A 21910-nucleotide genomic window follows, 5' to 3' on the forward strand; every position below is an offset into this window, starting at 1 on the left:
AGCAATAAAACAGAGAAAACAGAGCAATCTCTTCTAATGTTCTCACTTCTTCCTAGTAAATGCTGACGTTACATTGTTTCTTTTAGTTACGTTACAAAAAAGGAATATCGAATTTATTGAAACCGGAAAAGGCTGATGTGAATATATCACATTGGTTAACGGGGAGTGTAGTTGTGTACTAGCCCATCATCTCGATTAATAATGGTGCTGTAACCAAACCCATCATCACCTATGTTGTTAAAGGCAGACTCTATAACCGAATAGGTTTTGACAACATGTGACCCCTTCTTGATAGCTTTGTACATCATCTTTTTGGTTGTGTCTGAAAGATTGATTTTGATTAGCCATCATTATATGAAATTGTAGGTGTTACTGAATCATTTTATTAAATACTTTTTTTTTTTTTATGTCGCTATTTTTAAAATTTTTTAAAAATAGAAGCTTTTGGGCCTTTTTGTCAATAGAAAATTTTGGGCCTTAACTATTTGGGATGAGCCGCTGGCAAGACGGTTTATATTAGTAAGAAGAACTTGTTGTTTCAGCCAGAAGGTTACTGACTTTTGGGTTTTGAGTGTTGATTTTTTTACTGGGAAGCTAAAAGCTCCAATGATGACTCCTCTCGCTCGCTCGCTCGAGAGCTCGGTTTTAAGATCCTCAATCCAAGGAAAGGTTCTGAGCAAAAGCAAAATTTAATCGCACTTTCTTCTCGAAATGCGTCTTGAATCACCCGAGAAACGTGTTTCCTGAGCAAAGTTTACAGCTTTCTTTTGATTTCTGTGCACATCATTACCAATACTGAATTTTTCAAAAGATTTATAAAATCTCAAATCACTCTTCTTCCCCAATGGAGGTTCAAGCTGAGATGGAGCCTAGCTCGTCCATTAGGTACTCTACTCTAGTCTCCTTTTTATCTCCTGCTCTGCTTCTTCAAATTTGATCCTTTTTTTTTCAATTCGATTAGAAAAGTTTCTGATCGATTTAGGACAGAGGGGGGGGGGGGGGGGGGGGGGAAACAATTACTGGTTTAATGGATTCGAGGTGCTGCTTAAAGTTATAAATTTAGAAACTTTGAAATGTGGTGGTTCTTCTTCAGGGGTAGATCTAGATCTCGAGATTTGTAGAGAATCAAAGTTATATATACAAAGATTTAAGTAAGTAAGTAAGCTTTATGTTTGTTCTATGATGCAGTTTAGTCGCAGCTGTTTCATATGGCATTGCTTCTATGGCAATGGTTTTTATCAACAAGGCTGTGATTATGCAGTATCCACATTCCATGACTGTTCTTACCCTCCAGGTACATTGCTCTACTTTTTTCAGTATTTGATATCTACTTAACTAGGATTACTCACTTCCTCAAAAATGCTGGTTATGAAATTGGTCCCTTTTGCTTTTCTTTTGGTTTGTATTAGCAATTGGCTACTTCTTTGCTTATACACTTTGGCAGACGAATGGGATACACAAGAGCCAAAGGAATCGATTTGGCCACTGCCAAAAAGCTACTCCCGGTTTCTATCTTCTACAATGCTAATGTTGCATTTGCTCTTGCAAGCTTGAAAGGAGTTAATATTCCAATGTATATCGCCATTAAGAGACTCACTCCACTCGCTGTTTTGATTGCCGGGGTTCTGTTTGGTAAAGGCAGACCAACAACTCAGGTATATATTACCACTATAATGTTTTTATTAAAAGGTTGATCCTTTTGTTCGTCATTTTTTCTAATGTTACAAGCTATGAATCTCTTGTTCAAATTTCAGGTTGCTCTATCTGTACTATTGACCGCTGCAGGTTGTGTAATTGCAGCTCTTGGAGATTTTTCTTTTGATCTTTTCGGGTATGGTTTGGCTTTAACCTCTGTCTTTTTCCAGGTTGGTTTCCATTGCTCTTTTCCTTCTCTTTCAACAATCCCCCATTAACCAAATGATAAAACAAATATTTGTTTCGTCGCTGCAGACCATGTACCTTGTGCTGGTTGAGAAGTCTGGTGCAGAAGACGGGCTTACATCGATCGAGATAATGTTTTATAACAGCTTCCTTTCTCTCCCATTTTTGTCCTTCCTCATCGTAGTTACCGGCGAATTCCCAAACTCTCTGTCGCTTTTACTTGCAAAGGTTAGAAACTTTTCATCACTCTAAGCTTGTGGCTTTTTTCAGAAACTATTTTCTTAAAAGGTCAAACTATTTCTTCTCTTGGACAGTGTTCTTATTTGCCGTTCTTGGTGATTCTCATTCTTTCACTGGTTATGGGCATTGTCCTCAACTTCACCATGTTTCTTTGCACCATTGTGAACTCTGCTTTAACAACAACTATCGTTGGTGTCCTCAAAGGCGTTGGTTCCACTGTAAGTATATACTCTCATTTTGCTCTGTTTCGAGATGAAAGTCTCTTCATTTCAAGTCTGGAGGCAATCAATTATTAAACTCTTACTTATTTTTGCTTCCTTTCTAATGTCCTAGACGCTCGGTTTTGTCCTCCTGGGTGGTGTTGAAGTACATGCTTTAAACGTCTCCGGTTTAGTGGTCAACACAGCTGGTGGTGTGTGGTACTCATATGCCAAGTACCGACAGAAAAAGGCTAAACCGGCTAAGCTAATGTCTGATTTGGAAGCTCACAAAAAATGAGAATCCGATTTGGTTTACTCTCATCATGTATCTCCTTGTCCAAAAAGTTATAATTTTTGATACTTGTGGTGGGTTTGGTTTCTTTTTGGAAGGCAAAGTCGGGTTTATAGACTTTTGCCACTCAAACAAATGATGATTAGAAAGAAAATAACCAATGTATTAGATAGTTGAACCAGGATAGTTGAACCAGGAAAACCAGTTTAACGAGAAGCTTTCTACAATTACCAATAGCTTTAGTCTTCAGATCTGATCCTCTCGGTTGGATCCTAAAGCGAGAGATTTGAAAAGCCAATTAGTAATTTAAATTTTGATAAGAAACTTCATTGATCAGGTTATTTCATGTAAAACTTTTTCAAAGAGGTTATTCAATGTCAAATTATTACATGTAGAATGTGGCTGTAGCATAAAACCTAAACAATAAAACATTAGACATGGGTTGGTATCAACTATCAATAGGTCAAGAACACATGAAATGTTTGTTTGTTCTAATTAAGTGTGGGAAACTTCTTTAAATGGGTCTACTACTAATTAATACTTTAGATTAAGACATTTTCGTGATAGAAAAGACAGCACATGAGTCATTGCAGCGTCATCTACCTGTTTAAGTATTTAATTCATTCGTTAACACTGGGTCTTGTATAAATCTACATAATTTATACAAGACCCGTTTGTCAAAAAAAAAAAATACCCATTAACAGAACCAATATATTCAAATTTTAGAAAAGCAATGGATGTTACTTTGGAAGAGTTGAGAAACTGGAAAACAAAAAAGGCTTACATAAAATAGAAAAGCTTTACTCAACTAAATGAATAAATTGAATGAGTGTATCCACTAATTACAATTATTAGACAAAATATTGATAAAAGAGTAGAGAGTGTAAAGCACTGTATGTAAAATAATATGATAGCATAGTTCAACAATATCATAATTCAAAAGTGATACTGATAACTAATAATCATCAATCATTCACCAAGACACAATCGATCATCTTGATATATACATGATTATACCCTGGATTCGTTTTAAACACAATATATAATTTCCAATAATTTGTGAATTATTATATACATTAGAATTGTTATATGTAGCGCAGAATTGTGTATGAGGTTTTGATATATCGGACGACTCTATACAACAATGTGATGATGATTCTGCAGTTTATTGAAAAGAAAATTGGGTATTTTTGAATTATCATTAACATTATAATTATAATTGCCTAAATTATTAAAATCGTATTGAATATTTAATTTCTGAGCACCGATTGGCTTGTGAAAGAGGATTCCTAGATGCCACAAGGAAAACAAATTAAAAGGTATTACAAAAGTGTAATTAGCCCACAAATTAATTATCCATAATTATAGTAATTCTTTTCCCTTTTCTTTTTCTTAGTTTTTTTATATGATACTTTCGTAAAACGTTAGGTATTATTGTATAGTAAAAAATAAACCTTAAAAATTGCCAAAGCATATCCTTATCTTCTAGAGTTCTACATGTGTTAATATCGCCCACCGACAAGTAACCCTCGCGTAACCTAATAGTTGGCTGAAACTTTTAGAAAATTTTATACCGGAAATTGTAATAATCCTTCTAATGGATCTTATACTTCTTTTTTGTCAAAGACACACCACTTAAATTATTATTTTACAAAATGACCATAATTAGCGGCACTGTTTAGAAGTTTCTTGCAACTATTAGTCAACACTGAAACATGTATTTTGATTGTTAGTGTACTTTGTCAATTGATCATTCCAATGAGAAAAACAAAAAAAAAGACAGATCATCAACTAATTGTTTCCCTCCTTACTATATATCCTACTTGATTATGAAATTCAAAATATTGAGTTGCATCCTTTTGTTTCAACCGTAAGGGTTTGACTCATAAGTTCAAATTAGTATCATGTTACCAAATATTTAAAAGTTATCCTGATTACTCAAACCATATGTATTTTTTCTTTATTATATGATTGTCAAAATTTCTAAAGTTGATGACATACTTATTACAAGATAAATAAGTTGAATGGACTACTAGTCTACTACTAAACATGGAACTTTACTATATGTATAAAATATAATAACGATAGACATGGAAAATGACATGGGGAGCACGTAGGAGAAGCGGTGAGAGCATTTTGAGTGATTCACTTGGAACCGATTTGGTGGTATCTCACTTGTTCCAATATAATTATGAGTTGCGCTCACAAATTTGAATTTGTCTTCACCTCAAATTGCCAAACAACCCCATATGGTCCATCTTGAATTTTTCTTGAATGATTGTTTTCAAATTTAAATAATTTCTATAGGATGATGACATGACAAGTGCCGGTGAAAAAAGCTTACAAAGAGTGATAAAAAGGGGATGAATTTGCATGCTGAAGCCATCAAAGAAGTAGCTGAAAGAGTAACACACACATGAAAGTGTAAGAGAGACATCTTCTTATTACAAAACTTCTCACAACAGATACCTTTCTTCTTCCTCTCTCTCTCTCTCCTCTGCTTTGCTTCTCTCTCTCTCTCTCTCTCTCTCTGACTCACTCCACTCTCTCACCAACCCATCCTTCTCTCTGTCATTCTCTAAAAAAAGGTCCACTATAAATGAGCCTTGAGCTGTGGATGCCTTCTATGTCTGGTTTATAAAAAATTCACAAAAATGGGTCTCTAGATTTCAGATTTCTGGGATCTGGGTCTTCCATTATTTAGTAGAAAGCTCACTCCTTTCTTGAATAAGATCTTAACTTCTCACTCAAAGTTGCTCCCTTTTTTTGTTTTCCTCAAAATGGGTTTTGCTTAAATCTTCCACTCTGAGATTTGGGTGCTTACTTTGGGATCTTTACCACATTTAGAACTTCCTACTTCTTTCTGCTCTTTCTCCTTTTGGATTTCTCTACTTGTCAAAGAGATTTTTAGAGACAAAGATGGCTCCAAGGTTGGATTTTTCAGATTGGTGGGCGAAGGACACGAGGAAAGGAACACCAGTTGTAGTGAAGATGGAGAATCCTAATTACTCAGTAGTTGAAATCGACGGGCCAGATTCAGCTTTTAGACCAGTGGAGAAGAGCAGAGGCAAGAACGCTAAGCAAGTGACTTGGGTTTTGCTTCTCAAAGCTCATAGAGCTGTTGGATGTCTCACTTGGCTCGCCACTGTCTTCTGGTCTCTCCTTGGTGCTATCAAGAAACGGCTTAGTTTCACTCAGCCAATGGGCTCTGAGAAATTAGGCAGAGACCGATGGCTTTTCACGGCCATTAAGCTCTTCTTAGCTGTTTCCGTAGTGATTCTCGGGTTTGAGATTGTTGCTTACTTCAGAGGATGGCATTACTTTCAAAGCCCTAATCTTCACATCCCCACTAGCACACTTGAGATCCAGAGCCTGCTTCATCTTGTGTATGTTGGTTGGTTAAGCCTAAGAGCTGATTATATTGCTCCTCCGATTAAAGCTCTCTCCAAGTTTTGTATTGTCCTGTTCCTTATACAATCTGTGGATCGTTTGGTACTTTGCTTGGGTTGTTTTTGGATCAAGTACAAGAAAATTAAGCCGAGGTTTGATGAGCAACCGTTCCGTAATGAGGATGCTGAGGGATCTGGATTTGAGTATCCTATGGTTCTTGTTCAGATTCCAATGTGCAATGAGAGAGAGGTATGTATGCTCATTCAACTTTGGTATATCTTTTAAAAAGTATTGACCTTTCTCCTAATGTATAGCCTTTATGGTATCTATTCACTCTCTCAATGTAATGATGTTTACCTTCTTCATGTTCAGGTGTATGAACAATCTATATCTGCTGTGTGTCAACTTGACTGGCCAAAAGATCGAATACTGGTTCAGGTTCTTGATGATTCGAATGATGAAAGCATTCAACAGTTGATTAAAGCTGAGGTTGCCAAATGGAGCCAAAAGGGAGTCAACATAATCTACAGGCATCGCTTGGTTAGAACCGGATATAAAGCTGGTAACCTCAAATCTGCTATGAGCTGTGATTATGTGGAAGCTTACGAGTATGTCGCAATATTTGATGCTGATTTCCAGCCTACTCCGGATTTCCTTAAACTAACAGTTCCACATTTTAAGGTTGGTATTAACATCGGTTTCATGTTTCTGTTATTGACAAAGGGACAGAGAGAGAGAGAGAGAGAGAGGTCTAACTTGTTAAAAATGTGTTAAATCTTCAGGATAACCCAGAGTTAGGTCTAGTTCAAGCTAGATGGACATTTGTGAACAAAGACGAGAACTTGTTGACCCGGCTTCAGAACATCAATCTGTGTTTTCACTTTGAGGTGGAGCAGCAAGTGAACGGCGTGTTCTTGAACTTTTTTGGTTTCAATGGAACAGCTGGAGTTTGGAGAATCAAAGCCCTTGAGGAATCTGGTGGTTGGCTTGAAAGGACCACTGTAGAAGATATGGACATAGCAGTCCGTGCACATCTGCATGGATGGAAGTTCATCTATCTTAATGATGTCAAGGTAATAAGACTGTTTAAGTATTTATCAATCTTTTCTAAAGAATGCTTATATATGTAACCATTTCATTGAACTTGACTGAAAAAATCTATAGGTCCTTTGTGAAGTTCCTGAGTCCTATGAAGCATATAAGAAGCAGCAACACCGTTGGCATTCGGGACCTATGCAGCTTTTCCGCTTGTGTCTTGGTTCAATCTTGACCTCTAAGGTAGTGTAAAGCTTTTTTTCTTCCGCAAGGTTCAACTTTATCTGTTTATCATCATTCTAATGACTCCTTCCGTTTCTCATTTTGTTCTTCTTGTAGATTGCAATATGGAAGAAAGCGAATCTGATACTTCTCTTCTTCCTTCTTAGGAAACTTATACTTCCTTTCTACTCCTTCACATTGTTCTGCATAATCCTTCCCCTGACGATGTTTGTTCCAGAAGCTGAGCTCCCTGTTTGGGTCATTTGCTACATACCGGTTTTCATGTCTTTCCTCAACCTTCTTCCATCACCAAAATCGTTCCCTTTCATTGTCCCTTACCTTTTGTTTGAGAATACAATGTCTGTCACCAAGTTCAACGCGATGGTATCCGGATTATTCCAATTGGGTAGCTCTTACGAGTGGATTGTCACAAAAAAAGCTGGAAGATCATCAGAGTCAGATCTTTTATCTATCACCGAGAAAGAGGCACCAAACAAGAAAAGCCAACTGCTTAGGGGAGTTTCGGACAGTGAGCTGTTGGAGCTTAGCCAACTCGAAGAACAGAAACAAGCAAAGAAACCTGTCAAGAAAACAAACAAGATTTACCACAAAGAGCTCGCATTGGCCTTTCTTTTGCTAACTGCAGCGCTAAGGAGTCTCTTGGCAGCTCAAGGAGTGCATTTCTACTTCCTATTATTCCAAGGTGTCACATTTCTTCTAGTAGGTCTTGACCTCATAGGCGAGCAGATGAGCTGAGGGAAACTAAAGAAGCTCCATAGATTATGTAAACCGGGCCAGTAATCAGTGAGTTTGATTCCCCACGTCCTCTTATGTTCAATGGTATCCTCTGTAATGAGATTTGTTGGAACCATAGTGGTAGGCATTAATTGATTTTCCGTTTTGTTTGTTTGTCTGTTATGTTTCTTTGATTCCTCCATTGTTAGGGATAGCGTGTGAGCCAGAGATTCATACATGTATACAATATCTGTAAAGTTGGAACATGTTGTTGGCAGTTTAAACAGCTATTTTCTTGAACCATGTCATATCAACTGCAGAGAATATACGTAACTAAAAAGTCCAGCCTTTGTGGAAAGAGCCTGTAACATGAACAAGTTTTCTGACTAAACTGAAACGAGAAAGAGAGTAACATTTATTGTTTTCTCTGAACTTAGGAAATTGTCATCTTAGTGTCGGTGAAAAGTGTAGAAACGTGGAGCAGAAAAAAGTGTCGGCAGAGGAAGTGGAATGAGAAGAAGCATAAAGGGCATCACGTCATATATAACAATCAATTCAATGATGTGTAAGTGAAGAGAATGGGACCAACCAGCTTTAAAATTTATAGAGTGGGTTTGTTGATGATTCTGGGACCGAACTAGGATCATGATCTTGTCTCTCTTGCTTTTCTAGGCTTTTTATTGTGGTCATGCAAAAACCATGTCTTCGTGCCTGCCTTGTAATTAATTATTCGTCTTTTTATAACATAACTGGGAGTTTGTAGTTGCGGAAACACATCCATAATAACTTCAATAAAAAGCAGATAACATTTTATATTCAATCTTCAGCCAAGGTAATTACATTTGCTTCACTTTATATTAGGCGAACAGTTTCACAATTCAGGGAAATTATTTAACACAAAAACAAGCAACTTGTCCATTCTTGACTTGTCAATATGGGTGGGTCCTTAATTGGACAATATCACAATATCAACAGAAAACTTGTCAATTTGTCTATAAACCAAGATATGGACAAATTCTAGCAAAGGACACAAATGCGCTTGTTAAACATCATCAAATAGCTACAATTATGCTAAACCTAGTACAAAACAATCAAAAAGAGCTGTTTCTAAAGTGGTACTAAAAGATGGCAAGCACTAGAGTCGAAGATGAAGATGATGTAGCTCAAAAGGTGCTTCTAAGACTATTAAAATACCTGCCAAGTGTGGTAGCACAAATTCATGAAATGTTAAGCCATGCGAAGGGAATATCAGTTGAACAAAATCTGCAACATTAGAGTCGATGAAGATGAACCAAGCCATGTAGGGATCCACAATCGTGGTTCAGCTTTTCCCATAGCAGGCCATGCAACTAAATGACGATGCTTCATTTTAGAAGAGTATAGAAACAAGTAATTGATGATGCTTCATAGCAAGCCTTGCAACTAAATGAAGATTTCATAGAAGAAGAGTAGAGAAGCAAACAGATAAGCAATGAAGATGCTTCGTAGCAGGTTGAGCAACTAAATGAAGATGCGTCATAGCAGAAGAGTAGAGAAGCAAACAGATAAGCAATGAAGATGCTTCATAGCAGGCTGAGCAACTAAATGAAGATGCTTCATAGCAGAAGAGTAGAGAAGCAAGCAGATAAGCAATGAAGCAGTAGTAGTAGTAGTAGTAGACCAGAAGAAACCTCGACAAAGTGGAAAAAGACAAGAAACACATAAGCATTTAGCAGAATTTCCCAAACAAAAACATTACGTCTTTAAGAAACAAGGTACGAAATCATTCTTTTTTACCTACGGGTAGATTAGATACACGACTACGTACACTCCATATCCAAATGAAAAAGTAGCAAGCTTTTATCCAATCCAACCACCTAAAACTTATATTAAATTCTTACTGAAATTCATAGATGATATTAATATCTCATAGGCTCTCTCATCTTCTCTTCCAATGCAAGTAGTACTTCTCGATCATCCCACAAACTCGTTATCCAGCAAAACAACTCAGCTCCTGCTTCTGCGTCTATCTTTCAGTCCATTTCTGTAGATACAAGAACAGTAGGTTGAATACGACACATTGACTAAATTAGTAAAAAGGTCAAAATCCCTCATTTAAGAAAAACAACCATAATTCAATATCAATGTCAAACATCAACTCAATGGCATATCAATTGACTGATAAAACACTGATTATGATATAGAGAATTGGGAAAAGAAGTTTACCCATTAGCATATGGCACTTCCTCACGCGCTCTGTATGGAGGTGGTGATCTACTGTAGCTGCGACCACGAGGAGGAGGTGGGGAAGGACTGCGGCGCCTTGGAGGAGGGGGAGATCTTGCACGAGGGCTGTAACTCCTGAAACCAGAAAACAAACAAGTTAGTTAAACTAATCTGTTCACAGAAGAAGCTAGATCGCTTTGATTGCACTTGCAAATAAGGTAATAAAACTAGAAGCACAACTGACCTCCGTCCATAGCTTGGGCTCGTTCTGTATCTTGGACTGCGACTACGGCTCCTGCTGCGACGCCTCCCAGTGCCACCACGGTTACGGCATTCACGAGCAAAGTGACCAGGCTCACCACACTCATAGCACTTCAAATCAGAACCACCGCGACCACCACGGTCACCCCCACGGCCACCACCTCCACGTTCACCTCGGTTGTGAGACTGTTCAACCCTCCAGCCATTTTTGCCTATCCATTATCACAATACAAATGTCATAACCACACTTAATATCCGATCTCTAAACAGAAAATTTCAACTTCCTAGAGAAACAAAACGAAAATTGAAAGAATGTGAATGAATGCATTACCATCTACACCACGGATGGCATCACGGGCATCCCTAGGATCCTCGAAATCAAGAAAAGCGTAACCAGGTGGTCTACGAGCAACCCAAACACTGCACACACAATAATGAAACATTAAGACAAGTGCAAAACAGATACTTCACATCAAAAAAGATTCAAAATTGTAGTAGTACTAACTGATCGCTTATTACCTCCTGATAACTCCATATACACGGAACTCATCCTCGAGTTCACGCTCAGTAACTCGCGGGTCCAAGTTTCCAACGTACACACGTGACATCTTCTTATATAACCTGTCAATGGCACAAAAACTGTTCATGTTCAAAGGATTTGAGCTTCTTCACTATCGAAACTATAAATTTTCTCCACACAAAGAGATCTCTCGATCAAGAAACATACAAAGTCTCTAGATCCACGAAGGGACCCGTTCAAGTTCAACAGATCGGATAAACAAAAACGAAGCAAAGAATAAAATTAAGAGCGAGAAGAGAGAAAGAAACTAGGCGAGACCACCTACCTCGCGAGAGAAGAACCGAAAGATTCCGAGCAGCTCTTGACTCTATGAGACGACGAGAGGAAAAAGAATTGTGTGTGTTTGCTTGAAGTGGGAGGAAACTAGGGTTTCTGAATCTGGAATTGAAGGAGATACTTCCTTCTTTAGGGGTTTGTAAGCGCGTCAACTTTAACATAAACACAGTAAAGCCCGAATTTTATGTTTTGGGCCTCTACTTTTATACTGTTATTGGGCTTCACACCGGCCTTTTCATATATAAAACTGTCCTTTTTAGTTTACATTTTCGAACTGGAGCAATCTTATATTTTTTTCTGACGGCGTGATACTCTCTTATATGTATTTTTATTTTGGTAAATGTGATGCATTGCCTTGTATATTTAAAAAGAATGTAGATGAAAATAGAAATAGCACTTCTACTCCATATAATCTTTTCCAACAGCTAACTACGATTTTCTTATTCGTTTGTAAAGCCAAGCAGCTTGTGATTCGGATCAATAAAAATGGTGAAACCACAATTTGCTTGGTTAATAACAAAGCTAATCAATGAATGAAGGACAATAAACAAAAACATATAGTGAAGACAACACACCATTTTGAGTATACCGACAACCCAGCTGCAAAGATATAATAAAAACACGTATTAGAGCTTAGAAAAGGAAGCTACTGTTTTGTGACTTGGGAAAAAGGTCAGTAATGAGCTTACGAAATTAGAAGTTTGGTTAGACGACGAAAGCAGCCAATAGAGCATGCAATATCGCCCAGTAAATCATGATCCCTAACCGTAACGCAGGTTGTCTCATGAGCGTCCGATCACAAGAGACCCTGACAAAGAAACCAGAAAAAACAGAATCCCTTTTTGTTAGATCATAATTAGGAACTTTTAAATTGAATGAGATCGATGAATGGAAAGAGGCTGACCATAAACCATCGACCATGTTTGTGAGGGGTCTTGTGAATCTAGGAATGATTCTCGACGTAGACATTGATCTGAAACCATGAGCTAAAAACGCAGCCAAAAAAAAAATGCAAATGGTGATGTTACTAAGAGAATGTGTAGCGATTAACTAAAGTACTATATATTTAGGGACAAGTTTAGTTACCTTTATCATCATCTTCTTCTAAGCTACCACTTTGATCAGCTTGATCTGCATCTATACTAATGGCCACTTGGTCGTTGTTCCCTTTACGCAAACTCCGGACTTGAGATGGGACTGTTGTTTTCGTCCATTTGTTTATCTGCGAAAACCCCGAAATTAAAATTTTATAGGCATCTGGAATGGTGTATCTATCCCCAACAGGATCAAAGCTTACCAGAGGTTCCACTTCAACAATCTCTGACGTCGAGCTTGTTGACATGTTTGGTTGGGATTCTTTCTCATGTAAGAATTTTTCCAGAGTTGCTTCTTTCTGTCTCAGCTCAGCCACTCTACTCCTCTCAGCTTCCAGCAATGCGTCCTTGCTTTGTCCAACCAACCGTAATTCGTCTACCTCAGATAGTATAGATGCAATCCTTTTCTCAAGTGTCTCCATGTAGTGGTTTATGTGACTGTGAGTATCAGTGGAAGGTGAATCTTCTAGACCAAGTAGCAAAGCTATCGTGTCAAACCAAGAAAGTAAAGTTTGGATATCTTCTGAATCTCTCTTAATGTCCATCTGAGAAGCAGCAAGAGCTTCATTGGTGCACCTAGTGACTTCTTGTCTTAAGAAAGAAACCTCGGTATCTCGATCTTGCACTTGCTGTTGAAGTTTCTCGATTTCAACGAGAAGATTTTCAGAGAGATGATGGAGCTCATCGAATTTATCCACAGTAATTGATAGCTTCTTGGAAATCTTCCCACGAGAAGCTTCAGCTTTCTGCAAATCTAGGTTCTTCTGTTGCACTTCCTGTTCTAATTCTGTAACCCTGTGTTTTAGATCCTCCATCTGAGACTCTTCCTCGTCAAGCGCTTGCATTAATGCCTCAATTTCTGCAGCAAACAGTTACGTATTAGATGATCTGTGTGACAGTGAAAAAGCAAAAGTTTCAAATTGAAATACTGACCTTGGTCTTTTGCAGTTAGCACATCACTAAGCGATGTGACCTTCTCCTGTAATTCTGAGTGTGATGCCTGCCCTGCTTGCAGCTCTTTAACTCTCTCCTTCATAGAATCCCGTTCCTGAACCAAAATCCCCAGCTGGTCTTGCATATCACGCATCCGGGCACTGGCAGATTGAAGATCTTCTGCAAAAATTTTGGCACCAGCCTGGGCTTCCTTAACTTGACCCACAAGTTCATTGCACATCCTATCATTTTGGATGTCCTTTTCATGTAACTCCCTTTGCAAATTGGTGATGATTACCTTCATCTCCTTTTCATTTTTCTCCACAGCCTCAGCATTTACTACAACAAGTTCCTTAACAGCTGACGATAGCCTATTTACCATGGACCTGACAGATTCCATGGACGAATGCTCATCTACTTGATGGAGACCCATATTGAAATTGTCATTTCCAACAAGTTCGGCTTTACGGTTTTCAATTTCCACCAACACACTAGAACATGCTTTATGAAGCAAGGCAACTCTTTCACCCAGAGCAGCAATTTCTGACTCCGTTCCTGTTCCGATAGACTTAAATACGGTGTCCAGACTGTTGCATACAATATTAATCTGGTCGTGCCATGATGCCAAGTGCTTGCTTACATTCTCTTCGAGATGGCTAACATCATCCACAAACTGATCAAGGTTTTGTGAGAGAGAACCACAAATTTCGGTAATGTTTCCACCACTTGAAATCTCATGCAAGTTGTTGTTAGACCAAGCAGCACTCAAGCGTGAAAAGATTTCCTAGGCAGAGAGGGGAAAATTTAGGAACAGTCAGTGGCAGAAAAATTTAGAACGTACACCATGATAAGCTGTTGAAAGGATCTAAAATACCTTTTCTACGAAATTCCCAGAACCGAGCTGCGGCCAGCCAGACAAATTAGTACCAGTTTGCTTCACACATGATTCCATATTTGCCTTCAGATGATGCAGAAACTCCATATCCATAGTGAAAATATCAGCTAGGCAACTGCTGGTACCTGCGAGTATTTTCTTTAGAGAGTTCACACTAGTTCCGAAGGACAACAGTTGACCATAAAGCTTCTTCTTTTCTTCACTGTTGATTGCTGATAAATTTTCAAAATGTGATTTTGCAGCCTCTGCATCATCCTTCTGCCTGGAGAGTTGCTGGATTTCATATGTAAATTTTGATAGCTCCTCTTGCAGACTATCGTTTCTCTCCTGAACCTCGTTCAACTCGGCAAGTAGCAACTCAGCTGCTCTTCTGGATTTTCTCGACTCCTGCTCAGCAGAAGACATGGCTGTACTCATATTTTGAAACAGTTGGGAGATACGTTGAAGCTTCAGAACTGGATCATTTCTGTCACCTTCATCACCAATATCAATGCTATTCAACACATTCAACGTCATGCTCAATGTACCACTTCTTTCTTGCAGTAAATTTTCTGTTTCTTCCAAATGACTTTTCAACAATTGGCACTCAGATTCTAGGGCTTCTACCCTTACAGTGTAAGATTCCAACTCCCTAACTTTATTTCCATTCTCTAAGAGCATTTCATCTCGGTTCATAATCTCTGATTTCAGGCGACCAAGCTCAGCGTTCATCTCTTCAATAGTTTGCTTCAGACTATCCCTTAGTTGGACCAACGCTTTCCCTTTCCTAACAGCTACATTTAATTTCTCTCTTGCAGAGGCTGATCTCTGCTCTTCTTCTTTAAGAAACTCCTGCAATTCTAATATTTTCTTATCAAGTGCCTCATTTTCAGCAACCAAGGATTGTTGTTTTGCCATGTATGAATCTCTTTCTTCCCTTGTCAGCTTTTGAACATGCAGTGCTTCATCCAGATCTTTTGTTAAGGAAGCTACATCAGGTGTCTCTACTACTGTTATGTCTCTACTTGTTGCTTCAACTATCAATTCAGGATGGTGCCCATGAGAAGTTGCTTCATCTGAACCCAATGACTCTCCACTTCTAACATAAGCATTTGATGGACGAGTTTCACAGACTTTGTCATCTCTTTCAGCTTTTAACATGTTCTTATAATAGTCTACCAGCTTTCTCAGCAGTCCATCCAAACTCTCAGAATTACTTGCCAAAGCCAAATTCTGCAAGCCATCTTCCTGTATAACATCATTAATCACGTACCTCAAATTCAATAGCTCTCCTTCAATAGTCTGAAGATGTTCTTCATTCCCAAGTTTCTCAACTAATTTTCCATGCAAATCATTCACTTGATTCTGCAGTTTCTCATTCTCAACTTCAAGGTGACTGGCCCTCCCAGTAAGACTCTCATGATCACCATTCAAACTTTCCAGTCTTTCAGAAAGATTCACCCTCTCATTAACACACGACTGAAGATTTGCCTCGACATCACAAACTTGCTTTTGTGATACGTCCAAATCAGCACTTAGTGATTGACAATAAACTTCAAGGTTATCAATCTTTTGTTGGAGAGTATCCCTCTCATCTGTAGCCTCTGATATTGTAGTTGCAAGCCATTCAATCTTGTTTTCCACTTCCATGGACTGTAGCTGTGGAGGCATATCAATATTCTCGAGGAGTTTTTCCCATTTCTGTACCAAGGTATTCCTTTCCATCAAGGACTGCTCGAGCATTTCATTCTGTTCAGCCAATCCATAAAACTTTCCTTTGAGCTCCTCAAACTTGATCCTTAAGTCATCCTCAGAACTTGTGCCAGATTGTACATCCTCCCGCCAGGGCTCCGAGAGAGCAAATCCCGCACCTCCATCAGAACTCTTCTGATCCCAATCAGAGGGACGCAAAGAGTTGCCGTTAGCTGATCTTGCTAACCACTCCACCTTTTCCAATATATCTCGAGCATGAAAATGCTCTGGGAGATCCAAATCTTCCAAAATTTCTTCAATTCTGTGAAGCAGAGAGTCTTTGAGAAGAAAAGATTCCCGGAGTGCAGTAGCTGAGTTTCGGATGTATGAAAGCTCAGATTCTAATGCTTCCACGCGTTCACCTGCCTCCGTATAGGTCTTAAGTTTTGCTTCAACTTCCAGAACCCTTGAGTCCTTCAAATTCAATTCCTCTGAGCACTTCTGTAGTTTAGCAGAGGTTTCGGCCAATGACTGCTTGACATTGTCACGCTGAACAATCAAGCCTTTTCCTTTAGCAACAGCTATGCTAAGCTTCTCTCTAGTCGATAATAACCTCTGCTCTGATTGTTCAAATTCATTAGATTTATCTTGTAACTCAGATTGTACAGCCACAAGCGCCTCCTCTGCGTGGGTTAACTTTTCCCTGAGACCACCTATTTCCGTTTTATGGTGCAGTAAACTCTCCTGGATCTCCATCAACTCATTCTCCTTAGCCTCTAACTGTTCTCTGAGGAGATGAGCCAATTCCTCAGTCTCTATAAACTTCTGAACTAGTTGGGAAACAAGAAACTCCACATGTGAACTAGGAGATTCAAAACTAATTCCACTTTCAAGTTCCAGAACACCCTCAACCTTCTCAACTAACTCTCGAAGTGAACTGGAATGAAGGCTTTGCTGCGTCAGTTCCTCCATATCGTTTGATTTACTCGACAAGTCCGACTGTAGCTTATCAATCACAGACCGAAGTTCAAGCCTCTCAGAAAGACTATTTCGGACAGCCTCCAACAGATTCTCAAAACTACCATCCTTAAAAGGATCAGAGACAGCTACGTTTTCAACTTCAAGATTGGCTATCTCCTCTGACCCACATGATTCAGTAATCAATTTCGTCAAATCAGCATAGATCTTCTGCATTGAAGAAGCTGCAAATTCATTCTTCTCAGACAGAATATTGAAACTCTGCTTCAATTCCTCATATTGGTTTGAGGTGGACTCATGCTTCGCATAAGCAGCTTCAAGTTTTGCCTCCAGGTCGTCAATCAACTTTACAGCCATATCAATAGAGCCAGATATGCGCTTGCTCATATCTAAGCCAACAGAAGCTTCAGAAGTGCCAGATCTGAGTAGACAATCATCAAGCCTCACAACTGCTTCACCAACTTCAGATATCAATGATGTCAATTCATGTTCTAGCATCATTGCCCTCTCAGATTCATCCTGCAAGGCCACTAACTGTTCTTCCATTGAGGACAAAAAGCTACTTAAAGTCTGCTGTAAGTTTTCCAGCTGAATTTCAAGCTCATCAATTCTCAGTAAGCAAGAACTCAGCTTCTTATTGAGCTCCGTGTTTTCTACACCGATACTACCATTTCTTAGCTTTAATGATTCACAAAGAAGTTCAAGTTCATGGTTTCTATGTTGCAGCTCATATGAATAATGCTTCAGAGCTTCAAATGAAATTTTACTCTCAATACTATCTGCCTCCAGAACATTAATGTGATCCTGCTGAGATGCGAACTCAACATTTAACTCCTCGAGTCTTTGATTTGTCGATGTCCTGTCATCACTTAACTGGTTGAATTGTATACCAGCCTCCTTAGCATTCAAGAGTAACTGAGCAAGCAAGCCTCTCAAACTTCTAATCTGCACATTCACAGATACAAATTGATCTCCTTCTGACAGATCATCAGTTAACTGTGATTTTTCGGATTCCTGTTCTTCTGGATTCTGCTTTGACTCAAAAGCTTGAATTAGTTTTGATACTGCTGGTGTGGCACCCTTATCGCTAGATTTACTCACCGAAGAATCAGCAAGGATCTGCTTAATTGCCTCTTCAAGGTTCTGAACCATTTTCTCCGCCTTCTCCAGATTCTTCTTCAAGGCAGAAAACTCAGACGTATCTTCCATCACCTCTTCCAAATTTGTATATAGCGCATTTTCAAGGAATGATGCGGTCTGTTTACTAACCCCGACTTCTGAACTTTTCTCAAGTTTCTCAGAAATTTCCTGATTGATTAATCCTGATGCATCCTCGTTACCAATGTCTACCATTCTAGCTTTTTCGACCATAATGCTGCTAGTAAGAGATGTGTTTTCTTCAGCCAATTTATCGAGGCGCGCTATTGCTTCTTTTAACTCAACTTCTAGATGAGTCCGCTCTTCTTGTACAGTTGACGTACGCTCTTGAAGAGTAAGAAGTTCATGCGTAAGTTTATCATTTTCCTCAACCAAATGTTCCTTTTCCCCTTGAAACTTCAAGAGTTTATTATTCAACAAAGAATATCCTTCTTTTAGATTGGAATACTCGGACAATAAATAAGTCTCCGAGATCAGATGTGCACTCAGTTCTAGATGTGCTTTCTCATTTTCTTCTCTGAGACGTAGGTTGTTCTCATCAAACTTAGTCTGCTGGCCTGTCAGTAAAGAAAGCGTCTCCTTTATGTTTGAATTTTCCACCTCTTGCAGGGTGACCAACGTCTTACAATTTGCCAATTCTTCCTGTAACTTCTCTGCCTCACCCAATAAACTATATTTATCATCCATAAGATTCATCTTCTCATCTTTCAGTGGACCAATAGTATTTTCCAATTGCTCAACTTCTGCCTTTAGTATGGCCGCCACGTTCTTGCAATTGTTTAACTCAGATGAAAGATGCTCAATCTCATAGTTCTTGGATTCTTTTTCTTCAAGAAGTTCCTTTTTCTCATCATTCACGGAAGAAATGGCTGCAACCAACGTATCATTCTCCACCTGAAGATTGATGAACTTTTCTTTCGTCTCAGATAGATCCAACACGGACTTTTCTAGGCTAAGCTGCAATTCATTCATCTTAGTAGTGAAATCCTCCACTTGTGCTTCTGTAGCAAGAAGCTGATTTTCAAGCTTCTCATTTGACCTTGTGGCAGCATATAGTTTAGACTGGCACTCTGATAGTTCCTCTACAAGAGAATCATTTCTCTCTGTCACCGCATTATATGATGTACGAAGCTGTGATATTTCAGCTACCGATTGGTTATGTTGATGATCAAACTCGTTTTGTAGATGAGACTGTTCCCTGAGTTGCACATGGAGTATATCTTCCATGGTACTCGAAACAAATAGTTCTTCTCTTAATCGCTCCAAGGAACTTGTTCCTGGCTCATTACTGGAAGCAGCCTCTCTTGCATTGCACAAAATTTGATATTCATCTTGTCCAAGTCCTCGTACAATATCCATAAGCTGTACGAAGCTAACTGAGCGGCCTTCATGAACATGAGCAACGGAAACGTCACCAGATAGATTCAATGTGTCGATAGTACGAGGTTCCTCATGGCTCGAAGATTCAGATAGACTGACGCTCTTAGGCAATTGCAGCTGACTAGTCATATGTGCAACAGAGCCTTCCTCAGGTTCAGCAGAAAGTACGTGATCTCTGTTCTCAGGAAAATGAATAGATGTTTCTGGTTTCTCTTCATTAAGCTCTGCAGCTTCCCTGAACTGTTGGCTTCTAATATTACCACTTATTCCTTCTAGTTGAACTGAATCAAGTGTAACTGAGGATCCCTCTGAAAAGTGTGAAGGGGAAGCAGATGCTGGATCGCTTGTTTGCCTTTCTTCAGTTGCAATCTTATCCACACCTGCCTTTGCAAGTAAGTCAGAAGATTGCTCCATGTGTGAACCATCTTCTTCCTGCATTTCCCCTACCCAGAAATAAATGAGAATTGAATTACACATCAAAAGGTCGACTGCAATAAACCTAACCTCTTTACACCCATCAAAGAAAAGGTAATAAAGAAACTGATTGAAGAGAGAAGCATGAAGAGAAGGAGAGAACAACCTACATCAGTTACCTGATCTCCCCTTGCACGAATCAAGGAAACATCAGGAATATATTCATGGAGAGAGGATGGCTGATGTGGCTTTTCCACACTTCCAGACCCACTTTCAACTTCAACTCCTTTCCCTTCAGCTATGTTTCCAGAAGCAGCAAAGATTTCGTCAGCATTAATAGATGCATCGTCATGTATAACTCCCTTCTCAGAATCAGCAGGGTCAGATGTCAGAGAATCTACTGTGCCATCCCTTCCACTATTGATAGACTTCATATTCTCTTCTTCAGTGGATAATGATATACTGATATCATTTTCAGAATTAACTACTTCTTTTCTCACTTCAGATCCATCATCAGACGTGGTATTTACTGGCTGAGTCGTATCAGGTTCTGATGCTGAACCATGGACTGAAACATCTTCGTGAGCTTTTGCATTTGCAGAAGTTTGTGGAGAATCGACAACCTCCTCACCAACATTCACATGAGATGCAGCTCCTCCTGCAGCCACATGGGACGGAGCTTCTGCCTCATCACTGACAGCATTTGTGTCAGGTTTACGCTCATGCTTCTCAGATTTACCAGATTTTTTGGAGGATTTTCCTTGGCTTGTACTACCTTTGGAGTCCTTTTTCTGATCATTTCCTTTGTCAGCCTTCTTTTGACGAAACTGTTGAAGCTGAAACGAGATAAACAAAAAAAAAAAGTAATTAAAACACATCCCATCCAAATGTTTCTCTGTCTATATAAATCAAGGCAGGACAAGTAATCAAGTATAGACTGTGGAGACAAGTTGGGTAAAGTAATGGGTGAAATATTGCAAAATAACTTAACCTCTTTTATTAATGACAAGAAGAAAGAACACGATATCTCGAAACCAAGCTATCAAGTTTTCCTCCTAAACAATGAACTTAGACAATAAACACAGCAGAAGGAAACGAAACAGTAGAACACTTCTCTCTTCTTAGTTCTTACTGACATTTTGTGATGATAAAAAATATCTACACAATTTCTAAAGAGGTAGCTTTAAGGACAACGAAACTAACCTTCTGACGCCCAGCAGCAAGTGGATCGCTACGATTCTTTTTCTTGTCCATTTGATTCACTCTGTTCTTGTTCCCACAATGACTATTCGTGGATCAACACCAATTTTGGCTCATCATGGTTCTTGCCTCCTGACTGACGCAGAATATAAAAAAACAACAAAAACTGAGCTAAGATAACAAAACTTATATAATATCACAGAGCACCGACACAATATATTGGCTTTAGAATAATGAACAACACAGATCAAAACCCAATTCGCATAAAAAGTAACAGAAACAGACCCAAATTGTGCAGAGATATCAATATCCAGATTCAATAGTTTAACACACCCCATTGATAAAATAAGACGGAAGAACAATCCAAACCCATGATCCAAAAGCCGCAATTAAATATCAAATTCCACAACTACAAAAAAAATCGATAAATACGCTAAGAAAATCACGAAACTGAGCTAAAGCATACCCCCGATCGGTCGAAGAGAATACTCCAAAGGGAGACTGAAATCAACTTTGAGCGTTAATCTCCTTCCTATAGAACAAATTGCTCGAAAACACCTATTATGTACGTCGCTTTCTCCTTAGATCTAACGCGAATGGCGTTTAGCTGGTGTGTCTCGGTCGTTTGGCAAAGGGAAAAAAGAAACTCCTAAGATGAAAACACCACGACGCGATTCAACCTCTCTCACACAGACGTCGATTTGAAGCGAAACATGGAAAAATTCCCAAACACTAGTACTCTTCTCAAAAGTTACAGCTCAAACTGGGCCTTAAAAGCCCAATTCAAAACGGGTCAGATGGTACTTGGGTTTCGTTGGCCAGTTTGAGGCTATTACTCAAAATTACAAATTTTACAGAAGTAAACTCAGC

General features: G+C 38.9%; 4 protein-coding genes across 20 annotated transcripts; 2 read left to right on the plus strand and 2 right to left on the minus strand.

Annotated features, from left to right (window-relative positions):
* Positions 1–269: 269 nt before the first annotated feature.
* LOC104717035 (UDP-galactose/UDP-glucose transporter 7) lies at positions 270–2840 on the plus strand. The gene is made up of 7 exons (XM_010434541.3): positions 270–885; positions 1189–1294; positions 1410–1655; positions 1755–1865; positions 1951–2109; positions 2196–2339; positions 2455–2840. Exons 1-7 carry the CDS (start codon positions 845–847, stop codon positions 2617–2619), a joined length of 972 nt encoding a protein of 323 aa, XP_010432843.1. The 5' UTR covers positions 270–844; the 3' UTR covers positions 2620–2840.
* A 1875-nt stretch (positions 2841–4715) lies between these two features.
* On the plus strand, positions 4716–8295 carry LOC104717036 (putative xyloglucan glycosyltransferase 5). The gene is made up of 5 exons (XM_010434542.3): positions 4716–6252; positions 6376–6684; positions 6786–7076; positions 7168–7281; positions 7378–8295. The coding sequence occupies exons 1-5, from the start codon at positions 5533–5535 to the stop codon at positions 8014–8016; spliced, it is 2073 nt and encodes a 690-aa protein (XP_010432844.1). The 5' UTR covers positions 4716–5532; the 3' UTR covers positions 8017–8295.
* Positions 8296–8885: 590 nt separating this feature from the next.
* LOC104717037 (serine/arginine-rich splicing factor RSZ22) lies at positions 8886–11503 on the minus strand. 3 transcript variants are annotated; one of them, XR_756174.3, is made up of 7 exons: positions 11307–11503; positions 10981–11082; positions 10793–10881; positions 10445–10673; positions 10201–10335; positions 9876–10018; positions 8886–9665 (listed from the first exon to the last, which is right to left on the minus strand). XR_756174.3 is itself a non-coding variant. In XM_010434543.3 (6 exons), the coding sequence occupies exons 2-6, from the start codon at positions 11067–11069 to the stop codon at positions 9982–9984; spliced, it is 579 nt and encodes a 192-aa protein (XP_010432845.2). In that variant the 5' UTR covers positions 11070–11082; positions 11307–11503; the 3' UTR covers positions 9682–9981. The 3 variants fall into 3 exon arrangements, 1 of the variants encoding a protein (XP_010432845.2); XR_756173.3 differs by having other exon boundaries at positions 9772–10018; XM_010434543.3 differs by lacking the exon at positions 8886–9665 and having other exon boundaries at positions 9682–10018.
* A 193-nt stretch (positions 11504–11696) lies between these two features.
* On the minus strand, positions 11697–21760 carry LOC104720034 (uncharacterized). 15 transcript variants are annotated; one of them, XM_087469033.1, is made up of 10 exons: positions 21507–21760; positions 21044–21176; positions 20007–20676; positions 14219–19869; positions 13345–14128; positions 12615–13270; positions 12404–12539; positions 12222–12303; positions 12007–12125; positions 11697–11917 (listed from the first exon to the last, which is right to left on the minus strand). In XM_087469033.1, the coding sequence occupies exons 2-9, from the start codon at positions 21092–21094 to the stop codon at positions 12023–12025; spliced, it is 8133 nt and encodes a 2710-aa protein (XP_087325159.1). In that variant the 5' UTR covers positions 21095–21176; positions 21507–21760; the 3' UTR covers positions 11697–11917; positions 12007–12022. The 15 variants fall into 15 exon arrangements, with proteins under 15 accessions (XP_087325159.1, XP_087325161.1, XP_087325167.1 ...); XM_087469035.1 differs by having other exon boundaries at positions 14219–19858; positions 20011–20676; positions 21507–21755; XM_087469041.1 differs by having other exon boundaries at positions 20011–20676; positions 21507–21755.
* Between the last annotated feature and the right edge of the window lie 150 nt (positions 21761–21910).

The sequence above is a fragment of the Camelina sativa genome, chromosome 10 (genome assembly GCF_030686135.1).
Source record: "Camelina sativa cultivar CO46 ecotype springtype chromosome 10, ASM3068613v1".
In the NCBI taxonomy this organism is placed as follows: domain Eukaryota; kingdom Viridiplantae; phylum Streptophyta; class Magnoliopsida; order Brassicales; family Brassicaceae; genus Camelina; species Camelina sativa.